Below are 14,450 nucleotides of genomic sequence, written 5' to 3' on the forward strand. Positions count from 1 at the left end.
AGATATCTTAAGCCGCTATATGAAAGAACCAGTTTTTAGCGAGTGATTTTTTGACTCACTGGAACATAAAAGAACACTTAGTAGTTACTGTCATAAATACTTTTTTGCTAAATAGAGGACATTTTAAGAACAGAATGACAGACGAGAATGTAACGGATGAACTAGAACGGAAACTGGCGCTCATTGCTCCAAAGTTTTTTATTGATGGATCTTGTATACAAGTATTACTTAAACCTGATGAATTCTACAGTAACCTAAAGAAAATGATTCTGGAGGCGAAACGTAATGTTTTTCTAACTACACTTTATATTGGAAAAGAAGAGAAAGAGCTTATTGAAGTATTGAGAAGCGCACTAACAAATAATTCAATGCTTCAAGTATCCATAGTGGCAGATGCACTGCGTTCTACAAGAGAAACACCAAAAGAAAGTTCAGCAAGCTTGTTAGTAACGTTGAAAAAGGAGTTCCCTGAAAGAGTTCAAATTCGTTTGTACCATACACCGAATCTTCATGGCTTCAAAAAACGTGTCGTCCCTCCGAGAATGAACGAAGGTTGGGGACTTCAACATATGAAAATATATGGAGCAGATGACGCTGTTATGCTATCTGGGTAATGATTTTAAGAACTATGAAACTTAAAAAATTTTGAGGCTAACAGCTGGTATAACAGAGCAAATCTTTCGCACGACTACTTTACCAACCGTCAAGACCGTTATCATATCATACATGATAAGGAAGTAACCGCTTTTTACCATGGTGTTCATCAAGCATTGTGCAAGTTATCATTTGCTTGCAATCCTAATTCGGGCAACAGTGACATGAAGAATGCGATCCCGTATAAGTTAGAATGGAAGAACAGTGCCCCAAGTCCATTGCACAAACCAAGAGCTTTCAAGAGAGAGGCTTCTTCAATATTTCGATTCGCATTACAGCCCGGTACTTTAAGCACACAAAAGCATGCAGACACCGTACTATATCCACTCTTTCAACTTACTCCTATCCTCGCTGGACCATCATCTGAATCAACAGAAGCCACTGCAGTTTGCTGCATTGGTGAACAGATGACGAAGGAGAAAATACCTTGGACGTTCACCGCTGGTTACTTTAATGTCTATCAAGAACTTCGCAGACATTTGTTGAGTGCAAAAGGAAAAGGCACTGTTGTCGTTGCTTCTCAAACGGCGAATGGATTTTACAAGTCTCCAGGTCCCTCAGGCATGATTCCGGGTGCGTATCAATACATAGCAGAACGATTTCTTTCCGTGGCAAAGAAGCTACATTCACCGCTAGATGTGGAAGAATACGCTAGAGACAAATATACATATCATGCCAAAGGTAAGAGGAGTTTTATTCCAAAGCACTCAAACTAATTTCTATTTCCAATGCAGGTATTTGGTTGAACTCGTTGAAAACAAGCCATCCATTTCTTACTACAATAGGATCTTCAAATTATACAAGACGATCTTTAAATTTGGACTTGGAGGCAACTGCTGTTATTGTCACTAGGAGTGCCCCCCTTCAACTTGCATTTGCAGCAGAGATTCAAAACATCAGAACTTTCTCATGCTCAATGCAGCAGAAAACATTGGCTAAAGTGCCATTGTACGTAAAGACATTCACCAAATTATTTCAAGGGAAATTGTAGCCACCTTCATATTACGCTAATAACTTTTTGCCATTGGATTTATACAACCGTTACTAACACCGACGAAAAACGACACTCGCTTATCAGAGCTACTAAAACTACATATCTCGTGCATTTATCGCGACAATTCTGATATCAAACTGCTATTTTGTTTCAACCCTAGACGGCCTCCTTCTTCCTACACCTTTCCCTGACATCGGCGGACAGCTCCAGCGGCGTCCACTCTATGACAAGAATGTCGCATGTTCATGAGTTTGGAAGTGGAATTAGCTGCGGTTGTCTTAACCTTTTAATCTTAAATGTCCCTACAATACTTCGAAACGAGTGGTTTACGCTAAAGTTAAGCTTCTTGAAAATAGTACGTAAAACCAACGTGGACTCAGCACATTGTACTGTGAATGGGATGCTAACTTGAGTCTTTTTAGAAGTTTTGTTCCTTGTTTGATGTAGTACCTACGGCCAACGGAAGCATTGTTGGTTGTAAGGTTTGCGGGAAACCTGTTTTCTGTACACGAGAAAAGTATACGAAAGAACAGATTCTCGAACTGAAAGAGCAGACACCAACGCAGACGATTTCCATCAGTCTGTTGAAGTCTGCTCAGAACCTTGATGATTTGCGAAAGAACGAAAAGTCTTCGCACCTGGGACTCGCGCAGAATGTAGTTCAGGCTGAAGAAAATATGAATGTTTTGGAACTCGGAGAGTCTATAAGCGTTCAAATCGAGACTATTTTGCGCAAGACGAGTCCGGAATTACGAACACATGTTCAAATTTTGATGGAAGAGAAAAGGGCAGAGAACAAAGCTGCTTTGCTCAAGTTTTTGCAACAACAGCAAAGTTTATATGAGTCATTCGTGAGAGAAACACTCGCTGAGGTGTTATATCTCAACCAACGAAGCAGTAGTTTTCTCGAGCACACAGACTTTGAGAACACAAACCATGATCGGATACCATTGACTTCTTCTCCTAGCCCTAGCGGTGTGAATGCGTCTGCTCACAGTCGCTCAGATGAAAACAAACAGCTAGTGGAAAGTCGATTTACGCACAAAGCTAAAAGACGTGTGGCATTCAATGACAAGCATGAAATCATCCCGAATCATAGTCGATCGCTAAGTCTAGTGCAGCAAGGTGTTTCCATATCTAATCTTCCCGGCACACGAAGCTATGACTTAATACGAAAGAATGCCTTTTTCAAGGGCACTGGAGTTTACACACAACCGATGAATGTTGGATCTGATATGTCTCAGCAAAGCATTTCAGAGCTCTCTCTGAGTGCTTCGGGAATTTCCAATCAAGGATCTCAACACTCTCAACAGAGCTCCGTAATTTTCGAGCCCATTCAAACCAGTCATTCATACTCAGAACCCGTTGTCATTCCAAATTCCCTACGAATTCAAGAAAGTCACGAAGACTTGTCTGACCCTATTCATTCATCTTCCATGGATACCTCATCTGAAGACGAGCCTGCTATTGCCCTTACCGGACCTTCGTCTGTCGAGGACCGTAAGACGAGATGGTTTAATCTCATTCAACGAACAGACAGAGAGGCTCAAAGCTCGTATGCAAAGAGCATGGGATTCCAGATTCACATGGACGACGAATATGAACAGAAATTTCTGTCTCAAGGCTGGAAGAGTCTGAATTGAGCAGCGAAAGAGGAAGGGCTCGAGGGACCGACCAACCCAACAATCCGTTTGCTGCCGACTCTCTCGAGGACATCCAACTTCCTCGACTAAAACTCTTCCAGCCCGATGACCGTTTACGTCCCCCTACACCCACCGTTACCTACAAACCCATTAATTCCTCGCACCAATCCCATTCACAGCCTTTACTATACACACCTGCCAAGTTTCCTATTTTTGTTGTGTTAAAAAGACATTACCGCGTTCCTATTCTATTTAAATAGTAGAAGGGTAAAGCATAACACGGAGAGAGGCTCCAAAGGTCTTGGAGGGGAGGTTGTGCGTGAAGCGAGCACGAACAACGCCAGAGTTTCCGTGAGGACGGGCAATGGTACTGCAAAAAAATTTGTTAGTAAACTGTGTCATGTGTTACATGGTGCAGTTTTAAGAGAATCCATTAAGAAAACTCATACACCTCTTACATACCCCCAGATAACACGAATCTTGGAGCCGCGAACGGCCTTAGAGCTCTTGTAGACGTAACAAACACGCTTACCCAAGTAGAACTGGGCAGCCTCCTTGGAATCACATCCCTCGATCTTCACGAGGGAAGTGCCAGGGCGAATGTTGCACTTGCTACGTTGGAAAGAAAGGTGCTTAGCCTTGACGTACAATCTGTGTCCCTGGGCAGGCATTCTGGCTCGTTGGAAGAAATTGTGTAGTTCCTGTCACGTTTGGGTGGCAGTGTGACTGCTTAATTTGAGTCACCACAACACCTTGGAAATAACAAATCGGAATTCAGCGCTGATTAAAGGAAAGTTGATTAGAATTTGAATCGATAATACATTTATAAATGGGCAAATGAGAGTTATTTGTCTTTTTGGAAGTATTTTAGGGTACTTGAAAAAAAGTAGAGTATGTGTGACTCGAACTTTGGACTATATGGACTATGGTACGGGTCGGACCATATGTGAAACGAGTACAAACGGTGTGAGATGTGTTGTTGTCTTGCTGAAGTTAGCTATTCTATTAAGACTTTAACCTTGTACAAAGGTTATAAAGCATTTAAGAAAACGCTGCTTACCGTGACGGTTCATTGTAAGTAGGTCTTCCCGGACATCGTAGTAGTTCGTAACAAGGGTCCATATAGTAAAAGTACTTTTCACAAATAAACCTTAAGGGTGCAATTCGGTAATTACACAGTGCCACATGTCAATACTATACCCGTGGAAGTAATTTCGCTTATCCTGGAAATTCGGTTTCATGGCGGTTATGCTAATTCAAACTTTAAGCAATGTACTATAAAATTGGCTTCTCTAGCATTGATACAGTTTTTTGTTCTTGTGATTCGTATCGATCGATACCTAGGATTATACCTCAAGACAACTGCTTTTTCAAAGTCACTACAACACTCACGTACCCGATTCAACACTGATTGTAACGGGATTTCTCATTCTCCCTGTGTACAAACTTAGAATAGTACTAACTAATCCCATGCCCTCCCGTGGCAGCGTAACTAGTATATCAACCCTTACTCCATTCCCATTTGGTGATTTACGAATGAACGGACGCCTACACACATACCCTCTCCCCTCACCAAGGCCCCGATACCCGTAACAGTACGTAACACTTTTAGGAACCAGCAGCACGTAATAACAGTTCCATTCTGCTTCCGTGTCGGCTCCCATCCTCGAGCCGACACGGTGCGACAAGCATATGAATTTAAAACACAATTCCTTCCAAATAATTCATTAAAAAAATTGAATAGGGCTGTGCGGTAATGCTGTAAGAGAACTTGTTTGAAACACGTTTGGTGTCCGAAATTTACTAGTATACGGGTCACAATTGCTGAACTAAAATACATTTCAACCTCCTCTGAAAGTTGGACTGAGTAGAAAACAATACTTTTATAAGGAAAGCTGCAAACGCTGTGGTTCCATTAAATTTCGTGTCTATGTAACAGAAACATATGTATTTTTTTTTCATGCGCCTGCATTCATTCGGTAGTGCAAAGTATTGACAGTGCCCGATTCCGTTGCTTGTTCCGTCACCATAAATCCGTCTATTGGCCCTAATAAGCAGTGCCTTGTACCCTTTCGGATGCAGAGTGATGTGCAAATGACACTTCCTAATACAGCGATTTTCACAATCCTGAACTCGACCAATATCTTCATCGAGTCTCCACAATCAGTCTAGCCGGTTCTCCCCAAGATCGCAACGATTTCGTCTTCTCAATACAGAAGTGCCGACTAGAATTCTTACATACATCACCAGATGCCCATCATAACCCAGGCCGGCTATTGTTGATGGAATTGCGGCGAAAATTCCGTGACCTTATAAAGTGAAAGACTCGCAAGCCTCGTTGCTTAAGTTTCACACTTTATACGAACGAATTGTATTGCTGTTGTCCTTCTAAGCTGAACGGCTCTCATTTCCCATATCACATTACTCCTCTACAATGCTTGCATTCTCTCAGGCGAACAGCGTCAATTCTCATGATCATATCATTGCAGGATTAAAGGTTCATGTTTACGGATTGGAAGAATTAGAACCTGACGTTAAAGACGTTCACTTTGTTTTGGGAATTCATTTTCGCGGCGGTCATCAAAAGAGCGATTGTATTGTTGAAGTTGCTCGCCGTCTTATCGTACGGTCAAAGAAAGACCACAAGAATGTCGTAGTCTGTACCTTTGATTTACCGAACCACGGAAGCCGACTACTTGATGCTCTCAAGAAGTATGTATTTTTATCTTCTGTGCGTCGCTGCTGCCGAAATGCGACGCACATATTGTCCCTGGGGGAGGGGGTGATTTTTCTGCTCGTAATCCCTTTGCTGGACCCTTTTTGTGACTGATACTAACCAATTTAGTCGTTCCTGGAAAAGTGGAAATGAGACCCATTTGTAAGTGGATTTTGGTTTGCAGTTCTCTTGACGAAAAACAAGTTATTCGGTTTTTCGAACATGTGATAGCTTTCCTAAATATGTTCTTGACCATGTGTTATGCATACAAAGTGGCTTTTCATTCTTGTCATGGCTGGATTATCGAGTCGATAGAGAGCTGTTCCACCTTTTTGTGATTGCAATTACCACATTGTGTTCTTCATACTAATTCATTCAGCATCGATCAATTCTCTTTCCTCTACGGTGCCGTTAACGATGCCCGCATGATTCTTGACCTTGTTCCAATTATTCTTTTCCCCGATAACCATCATCAAGTCGCTTCTTATGCTGCATATGGTGTCTCACTGGGAGGACACACTGTCTGGCATTTGCTTAATGGTATGAAAACACAAGCGAACAAATATATATATGTGCGTGTGTGTTGCTTCAAATGCACAGTAACACTTGCAAGCCTCGCACTCGGCATTCGTTTTTCCATCTTGTTACTAACCGACAGACGAACGTATTACTACGGCTTGTGTGATGATCGGTTGCCCTTCCTACACGGAAATGATGTGCGAACGTGCCAAAGAATCCGATATACAAGTAACCGATCGCATTATTCCCCCCAAATTGGTTGAATTGATTGAGCGTGTCGGCCCAAACCCGGAGCTTATTAAGGGAAAGCACCTCGCAGTTCTCAGCGGTGCTGATGATACGTTGGTCCCTGTTCGCTACACAGACGCATTCTTGCCTAAACTACAATGCGCTGAGTTGTTGAAAAAGACGTATCCCGGAGTAAAGCATGAAACGCCTGACTATATGCTTGAGGAATGCGCCGAGTTTCTGTACAAGCACTTTTAAGGAAAGAATGCTGTAAATAACGACTTTGGACAGACCACGAACGTGCCTACGGACTGTGACCCATCATCTTCGTTGTGCACTTCTTATGCGTTCTTTGGTCGAGTTATGCCACATCACGTATTATCATTTTCGCTTTTTACGAATGTGTTTCAGACAGATTTAACGAACAAAATGAAATGACTTCATGAAAATAAAAAACTTGCATGCAATGCAATACCAACAAAAAAATGCAGCAATACCCTATCGACACAGTGCGTGGCATGTGTATGCCACAGGCTTCTCGTCACCTTGGTTTCAAGCATGTCTAACGGCGTCATCATACAAAGGAGGTCTATCTTGGCTCGAACTTGGACGGTGGTATGGTGGCAGTGGCTCTAAATGCTGTACATGTCCAACATTTCCCACTTCTTGGTAGCGTTGAATCAACCGTTGTAGCGATTCCACAAAATCGAAGATGCCGCCTTCATTAAATTGGAGTCTCATCTAGCAAACACGGTTAGAAACAGCCTTCCATCGACGAAATTATATACTCGTACCTCTGCGTCTGAAGGAATGCCACCGTTCTGAACTGGAACTACAAGTCCCGAATAATAGTTTGCGCCAAAAAACGCTAAGAATATGTTAGCCGGTAGTTCGTCGCGACAGTATTTTTCGTACGTTGGTTTAGCTTCGTATCTTTTAGGTTACATATAGGTGTCTGGAAACTTTTAAAGTCGTCTGTGCTGGTCGTAGGTACATAAATAAGCTGAATCAGTTAGCGTCTTTCGAATTTATGATATAGCGACGAGCGGAACGGGAAGGAAACATTCAAGACGTCCAATATAAACGGGGAAACAGTTTTGTAGCATTAAAACGGCACTTTCGCAATGTCCATTTTCAGTAACCGTGAGAAAGAACAAATAACATGTTAATGCCAACCAAAATTTCGTCCGAACGTCGCTTCCGATCGACCAATTCTTCAATCTCCACATACTCTTTTGTTCGTAAGATACAATTTGCCGCTGGTACTCGTCCATGATTTATTGCTTGGGGGTACACAAAGTAGCGACAGAGCAATTTCGCCATATGTCTTTAAGATGAACTCTTCTTCGAGCAAGTATGGCTCCTTCACGTCTTCTCCTTGAAATGTCACCCAATTGACACTCATTCTACTTAACAATTGAAGAAAAAGGATTGAGGTATTGTTTTGGTAGAGGGTATGTGCGGAACGAATACCCCGGGCATACTTGCTCTCGCATAACCACAACAACAAAATACCATGATTGTTAGGATGTATGAAGAAAGCAACCATTTAAATTAATAATGTCCACGATACGCTTCTCTTCATTTGTAGCTACTCGTAGATACTGATTATATTTAATTTCATCAAAGACTGAGCGAGAATAGGTGAAATGTATTTTTTGTTCTAGTAGTGCATGGAAGAAATATTAGTAATAAATTTAAATTGCATGTGACAGGAGTTAAAGCTGTGACGGAAGATTAGAGGGAGTAGTTGTAATGGCGGAACAAGAATTTGAAAAGCAATTGGCATTCAAAGGATGTTTAGAAACGTGGATTTTATTAAGCCGAAATTGTCTTACACCTTTATGAAAAAGAAGTTGCTTAAGTATTCATTACAAAAAAGGCATTGAGAACATAACGTTACCCTTCAACCTAACCCCAACGTTCTATTTTAATTTCCTCTAAAATCCATACTTTAATTTATTTTAAATTTATTTAAAGTAATTATAAAAATAAATAAAAACAAAAAAAAAAATCCAACAAAATCCCAACCACCACAGCCCCTGCAATAAACAGACCCCCAGTACTCGGCAAATATTTTGCCTTGAATTTTTTGTAGTTTTTTTTTTGTCATTGTTTCCTTCCATCCAACCTTACCAGCCTACTTACATTCGGTAACCAAACTCACCTATATAATTGTCACGGAATATAGATATATACGCAAAAACCTCGCATCTACAAGTGTTCCTCTACACGTAGTTCAATTACAGGTGTTTCATATTCTTTTTGCGGCTTTACGATGGTTGTTTTGTTCCACAGTATAAGAAGTTTGTAATTCACGCTGTCTAAAGAACACGACTACAAAAAGAAGGAAAACTATCATTGAAAATGACCGAAAAAGAACAAGAATTCGCGCAGACACCTAGAAAGCGTTCCCGGGCTCACCAGCTTGGAGATCCGCGTTTTTACTGTACCTTTCCAAACTGCACCAAGTCTTTTACAAGAAAAGAACATTTACGAAGACACGAAAGATCCCGTAAGTATTGAAAGTTTTAGCCTGTAATGTTTCACTTATGGAATATATTACTGATACTTATTTAGATGAAAATATCAAGTCGTTTACCTGCCGTATCTGCAATAGAGCCTTTGCTAGAAGTGATGTTCTTAACAGACATGTCCAGCAAATGCATTTACAGCGTCGAAACCAACAACAATTTACTCAAGCACAGCAACAACGTTACCAATGTGATCCTCAACTTTACACCGTAGCAAAAAACGGTTCACTTGGCCTTGCTGGAGCGGGTGCTGCAGCACCCGCCGTTCCTGGCGGTTTTGCCTTACCGAAATCCCCCCTTCCTGTAGGAGAAAAAGCAACTGAAAAAGAATTAGCTTACGTTGATGGAACTACAGCACTCCCTCTCACAACTGATTCTTCGGCATTACGGCCTTTGATGGACATACCAGGAAGTGTTTTAACAACGGAGCTTGTACAGACAGAGCGTGCCAGCTTCTTCCCTTCCAGCTTGCCTCTTCTTCCCATTGCACCTAATAAGTCCACTAAATACATTTTAACAGCACATTCTGATATGGAGGCCGAACAGATTCTGCTGAATGCATTTCAGTGGGTAATCTCAAATTGCAAAGATCAACAAAAAGTTGGGCTCGGTGGGGCGTTTGTCTACACAAACGGTAGCTGGCAAGCAAACAGACTTATAGGCGGAAAGGATTTTACACCTTATCGATTCTCTTCTGCCACTGTAAGTTAGGAAATACATTTCTACCGTTGCTTACTAAAATATAGTTGCCTGCACCCTTCGAAAGCACACCTACTACTACTACGAAGGAGGAGACTGATATCATACACACATTTATAAAGGTACCTAAGCTTTCATAGCGCATTACAATCTAACGAGCTAAAGAACGAACTTCACTTGGAACTATCGGTTGAGTTCGATGCCAGCTTAATATCTCAATGGTTAGATGTCTTCTGGAATAGATTTGCTTCGCTATGGCCCATCATTCACCATTCAACTTTTTCCGTCCAAAAAGCACCTCCGGCCCTTACAATGTCAATTCTCATGTTTCCCATGCGTCTTTCGGAAAACAAAGTCATCCGCGATCTTAGTGCCCTGATACAAAAGCAACTATATCCTTATTTGATAGATGTATGTGGGATATTCAGTTTGGACTTAAAGCGCCATGTTGTTTTGATGTGTTTATTAACGACTACAGCACCCTAAATTTGGTCCTCCAAGCTGCCTATGGATTCTCCAGTCGTTGTTCCTTAATGTTGTGTATGCTCGAATGTCTACTACTGTACAACAGCATCAGCACAGTAAACCGATGCTTGCTTATTTCATCGAGGTAAGGTTACGAATTTAGATCTTTGACTGACTAGATAATAGCTTTTGCAACAAGGTTTCGTTCCTTATCAATCTACAACTCCTGATGCGGATCCGGAAACCGAAAAATGGTTGGCTTGGGTACACAATGAATCAATAAAGAGGTACGTCTGTCCGCTGCTTTATGCGAACATGTTCTAACCAGTGTTCAGAGTTGCCATTTATACTTTGGTGTTTGAAGTTCAAGGACTTATTCTTTTTGGATATTCTCCTATTCTAAGCGTTGCCGAGGTTTCGTACTCATTACCATGTAGTGATGATAAATGGAACAGTGAAACAGCTAGTAATTGGGCAAGAGTTGCGGATAGCGAATCTGATCATTTACTCAACCTTGTTAAGGGTTACCTAACTCAAGGTGCTTTGCCCGAGAAAAATGCATGCCAAAGCATGATAATATTATTCTATGCACTCATTTCCATGGAATATACATTTAAGAAAAAGAAGCCCGGTAAGTATCTATACTCGGTAGTCACACCATTGCTAATAGAGCAGTTCTGCTATACCACACAAACAAGCGTGGTCTGGATACATTTTTTGGTCTCTTTGTGTCTGTGTACGAGCGTTGGTATCGCGATTTCCAAATGGTCTACTTAGACTCCGGGCTACTGTCTGCGAATAAGACGCTCGTGAAGGAATACCTGTCCTTTTACAACATGTACTACATATCTTCGAGAACGGATGTCAGCAGTATTCGCTGTTTTGCGTCTACAGTTGCCAATGATCCAAAACAGTGGCCTACCTCACCTCAAACGGCGTTTGTTAAGGCATGGCCGAAAACAGATAATGCTAAATGTGCTGTGTTGAATGCTATTTCGCTGTTAGAACTCCTCCTCAGCGACGATTTCGAGTCTGATCTCACTCTTTGTGCCGGTCTCAGTCAGCCTTGGTGTGTGTTCATTTCGACAATTATCTTGTGGGCTTATGGGTTCGCCCTGGATGAAAAGTGCTTGGGTTTTGAAGATCAAGGAAATTTACGGACACATCTTAATGTGTACCTGATGAAAATGCGTTTAATTATGCAGTACAACGATATGGAGGCTATTCATATAAGAAGTCGAACTGTCGACTTAATCAATTGCTCAATACAGGCCCTGCAGAGGGTTCCGTGGGGGCTCATGACTGAGGGAACACTGCTGTTACAGCAACTCGTCGGTCATCAACCGACGGAACCCACCTTTGAGTGATAAAAATGCATTACGTGAATTCGTCGGTAAAATGTATAGCTTTATCTTGGCATCCGACTAATTTGTTTCTACAACCGCAAAAAGGACAGTAATAAGAACGTAAACAGCTGTAACATCTCGATACTTCCCCGATTTCTGTTTTTCCATGCTAGCCATCTCCGTTCTACTTATCCGCTAACGTTCGATCTTTTCCCAAACCAGAATCCCACGAGTAAAATATTATTAAAACGCAATTCTTTCCTATGTTTCAGGTATTGTCTTTGTAATTGTCGTTTTCTATCCGTTCTATCTTTTTGTTCTTCGTTTTTCACACGTTTTTTCTCTACGTAGAGGATACAAGTTTCCTGTATTTTATTTACAAATTGTGGCAATCCTAGGGCGAGTGATCACTGAATTTACACAATTGTAACTGATCCTGCTGTTTTTGGTTCGGTGAAAACGATATTCATCTCAATTATCAAATTATGAACTTTAAGAAGTGAAAATGTCGGACAAAGCGTCTGTTTCCGCAGAAGAAATCATTGCAGTGAAGAAAAGACTGTCTATCTTCCATAGCAGTATACGATTTGTCGATCGATCAGATGAGACGAGAGTCCATGGAACAAAAGTAAGTGCTGGAATTGGTCATCAGATTTTCCGCGGCATTAAGAACCGTATAAAAAACCACGGAAAAGGAGCTATTATTCCAACACAATTCAGGCGGAAACCGTCTCCTCAAGCCCCGTATTCGACGTTTGCCCCTATTTGTATTGAGGCAAGAAGCGACAGCTTAAAACGAGGCTTCCCACTCGTCTACTTCCCCCAAGACTTAAGCAGACACGATGTTCCACCTGCTGACTGGGCTTCGTTTGTTCATGATATTAATCTGGCGTGCACAAACAACGAGCTCATTAATGCTAGTGTCGGAAAATTAATGAACTTTGTCTCACTCGGTTTCATTTCAGGCTACATCGTGGGTGCCTATGTCGAGAAACTAATTTCACACATGGAACATCCCATCATTGAAGGAGTAATCAGCATGTGGAATTCAAAATACTTTCAACCACGCGGTTTGCGACTTTTCTTCTTTACTCCGGAGGATGTGCAAAAACAACGCGAGGCTGCAATCACCAATTACTTGCAACAATCTGGTGTCTCTGGTGGCTTTTCCAAGTTTATTAAAGAGCGTGAATGGAAGAAGCATCACAGACATGTTTCCAAGTCCAAGTTCTACCTGCTCATCATGTGCGTCCCCAGAAAGCCAGTGTCTGAATAAATGGTTGTTAATTCATCTCCCATGAGCATATTTACTAGTTCTTATTAAGACGGAAGGCGCAGTCGGGAAAGAATTTGCGTCAGTTCTTTATAAGATGTAGCTAATGATGCGCTTCTGCTGGTTAAAAGATTGGCAAAGACGAGAATACCCTCATTTGTCAAGCACACACATCTCTTTTTCTTTTTTTTTGGGTTATATTTTTCTTTAATTTATTCTATTAAGTTCTTGTCAAAAGTATTCACTATTGTAGTTTAGTTGAAGCCAACATCAAGGGGGCAAACAGCTTCAAATTCAATGGCAGTGCACCAGCTGGGGACCTCCTCGTCGTTGTTGAAGATGTTAACAGTAGGGGCGTCAAAGTATCCATTAGTGAAGCCGGGAAGGCAGGTAGCAACCTGGACACCATAGGTACTAGCGTTCATCAATTGGTTAGCAAGACCGTTGATGAGGGAAGCGTTAAGCATGGTATATGCCCAAGAGTCGTATTGGATCTCGTTAGTGACGGTGTTCACGAAGGGAATCAAGTCGGACTCAATCGATTGAGGGTTGCAAGAAGCTTGGTTGGTAGTGAAGAAGAAGGGATGGAAGCTGTCAGTTTGGTTCTCGGCGACGGTAGTGAGACGGGGAATCAATCTGGGCTCGTTCTCAAGGTAACGCTTCAAGAAGTCTTCCTTAGGCTGGGTCAAAGCCTCGAAACCAACAAGGTACTTTTGGCCAAGGAACGTAGCATTTGTTCCTGCGACACGAAGCAAATAGGTACCACAGCGAGGACCTCTCAAACGAGAGCAAGTAACGTTGGTCAAGTCAAAACGAAGGGCACTGACTCCGTTAAGGACAACAAAAGTTTGAATGAAAGCAAGAAGAGTGTAGAAGAAGTTCATTGTGATTGAATTGGAAATTGGAAGTAGTTGTCAATGCTTGAAAAGTCGAAGCTGTGATGATGGTTTTTGATGCAGAAACCGGACCTTACTTATACATTTCTGAATGAGCTTTGAAAGCGAGACCCTGGGAAAGGGGGACTTGCAATTGCAATCTAGAACAATGATTTTCTCAATTCCAAGGGTACAAACCGTCCATTTTTAGACGCTAATTCGAACTCGACTTCTGTTCTGCGAATTAGAATGGATCGACGAAAGATCCCCGTAGATCCATGTAGATCGCACATTTCTTGAGAGTGAAGAATTGTCGATCGTTTTTTCGGGGCCGAAAACGTGCGATCCAATGAATGACAGTGATCGACAATGATCTTCCCACGCGCAGCTTGATCAGCACGATTTGCTTTGTTTGAGCGAAAACTTCATGGGAAAGTGGTGATCCAATGAAGATCAGTCAATCACACTAAATTAACTCGTCGATCGTGATCGGCATTAGGGGGC

At 41.7% G+C, this 14,450-nt stretch overlaps 8 protein-coding genes across 8 annotated transcripts; 5 read left to right on the plus strand and 3 right to left on the minus strand.

Moving 5' to 3' along the window:
- Positions 1–134: 134 nt before the first annotated feature.
- Positions 135–1,645, plus strand: SJAG_00168 (CDP-diacylglycerol-glycerol-3-phosphate3-phosphatidyltransferase; the record flags this gene model as incomplete). Its single annotated transcript, XM_002171429.1, has 3 exons — positions 135–610; positions 671–1,335; positions 1,389–1,645. 3 exons carry the CDS (start codon positions 135–137, stop codon positions 1,643–1,645), a joined length of 1,398 nt encoding a protein of 465 aa, XP_002171465.1.
- Positions 1,646–1,880: 235 nt separating this feature from the next.
- SJAG_00167 (tor Complex Tor2 interacting protein 1) lies at positions 1,881–3,291 on the plus strand (the record flags this gene model as incomplete). The annotated part of the gene is made up of 2 exons (XM_002171428.1): positions 1,881–2,003; positions 2,071–3,291. 2 exons carry the CDS (start codon positions 1,881–1,883, stop codon positions 3,289–3,291), a joined length of 1,344 nt encoding a protein of 447 aa, XP_002171464.1.
- A 128-nt stretch (positions 3,292–3,419) lies between these two features.
- SJAG_00166 (60S ribosomal protein L33) lies at positions 3,420–4,047 on the minus strand. Its single transcript, XM_002171427.2, has 2 exons — positions 3,754–4,047; positions 3,420–3,661 (listed from the first exon to the last, which is right to left on the minus strand). Exons 1-2 carry the CDS (start codon positions 3,960–3,962, stop codon positions 3,544–3,546), a joined length of 327 nt encoding a protein of 108 aa, XP_002171463.1. The 5' UTR covers positions 3,963–4,047; the 3' UTR covers positions 3,420–3,543.
- Positions 4,048–6,130: 2,083 nt separating this feature from the next.
- Positions 6,131–8,243, minus strand: SJAG_00164 (WW domain binding protein-2). Its single transcript, XM_002171425.2, has 4 exons — positions 7,986–8,243; positions 7,670–7,757; positions 7,549–7,622; positions 6,131–7,495 (listed from the first exon to the last, which is right to left on the minus strand). The coding sequence occupies exons 1-4, from the start codon at positions 8,157–8,159 to the stop codon at positions 7,307–7,309; spliced, it is 525 nt and encodes a 174-aa protein (XP_002171461.1). The 5' UTR covers positions 8,160–8,243; the 3' UTR covers positions 6,131–7,306.
- Positions 6,135–7,768, plus strand: SJAG_00165 (hypothetical protein). Its single transcript, XM_002171426.2, has 3 exons — positions 6,135–6,169; positions 6,387–6,547; positions 6,666–7,768. The coding sequence occupies exons 2-3, from the start codon at positions 6,433–6,435 to the stop codon at positions 7,010–7,012; spliced, it is 462 nt and encodes a 153-aa protein (XP_002171462.2). The 5' UTR covers positions 6,135–6,169; positions 6,387–6,432; the 3' UTR covers positions 7,013–7,768.
- Positions 8,244–8,722: 479 nt separating the features above from the next.
- SJAG_00163 (hypothetical protein) lies at positions 8,723–12,031 on the plus strand. Its single transcript, XM_002171424.2, has 8 exons — positions 8,723–9,269; positions 9,335–9,990; positions 10,035–10,109; positions 10,153–10,398; positions 10,466–10,597; positions 10,639–10,739; positions 10,788–11,083; positions 11,128–12,031. The coding sequence occupies exons 1-8, from the start codon at positions 9,122–9,124 to the stop codon at positions 11,817–11,819; spliced, it is 2,346 nt and encodes a 781-aa protein (XP_002171460.1). The 5' UTR covers positions 8,723–9,121; the 3' UTR covers positions 11,820–12,031.
- Positions 11,965–13,351, plus strand: SJAG_00162 (hypothetical protein). Its single transcript, XM_002171423.2, has one exon. It carries the CDS (start codon positions 12,304–12,306, stop codon positions 13,072–13,074), a length of 771 nt encoding a protein of 256 aa, XP_002171459.1. The 5' UTR covers positions 11,965–12,303; the 3' UTR covers positions 13,075–13,351.
- SJAG_00161 (hypothetical protein) lies at positions 11,988–14,343 on the minus strand. Its single transcript, XM_002171422.2, has one exon. The coding sequence runs from the start codon at positions 13,953–13,955 to the stop codon at positions 13,326–13,328; it is 630 nt and encodes a 209-aa protein (XP_002171458.1). The 5' UTR covers positions 13,956–14,343; the 3' UTR covers positions 11,988–13,325.
- Between the last annotated feature and the right edge of the window lie 107 nt (positions 14,344–14,450).

Source organism: Schizosaccharomyces japonicus (assembly GCF_000149845.2).
Source record: "Schizosaccharomyces japonicus yFS275 unplaced genomic scaffold supercont5.1, whole genome shotgun sequence".
Classification (NCBI taxonomy): domain Eukaryota; kingdom Fungi; phylum Ascomycota; class Schizosaccharomycetes; order Schizosaccharomycetales; family Schizosaccharomycetaceae; genus Schizosaccharomyces; species Schizosaccharomyces japonicus.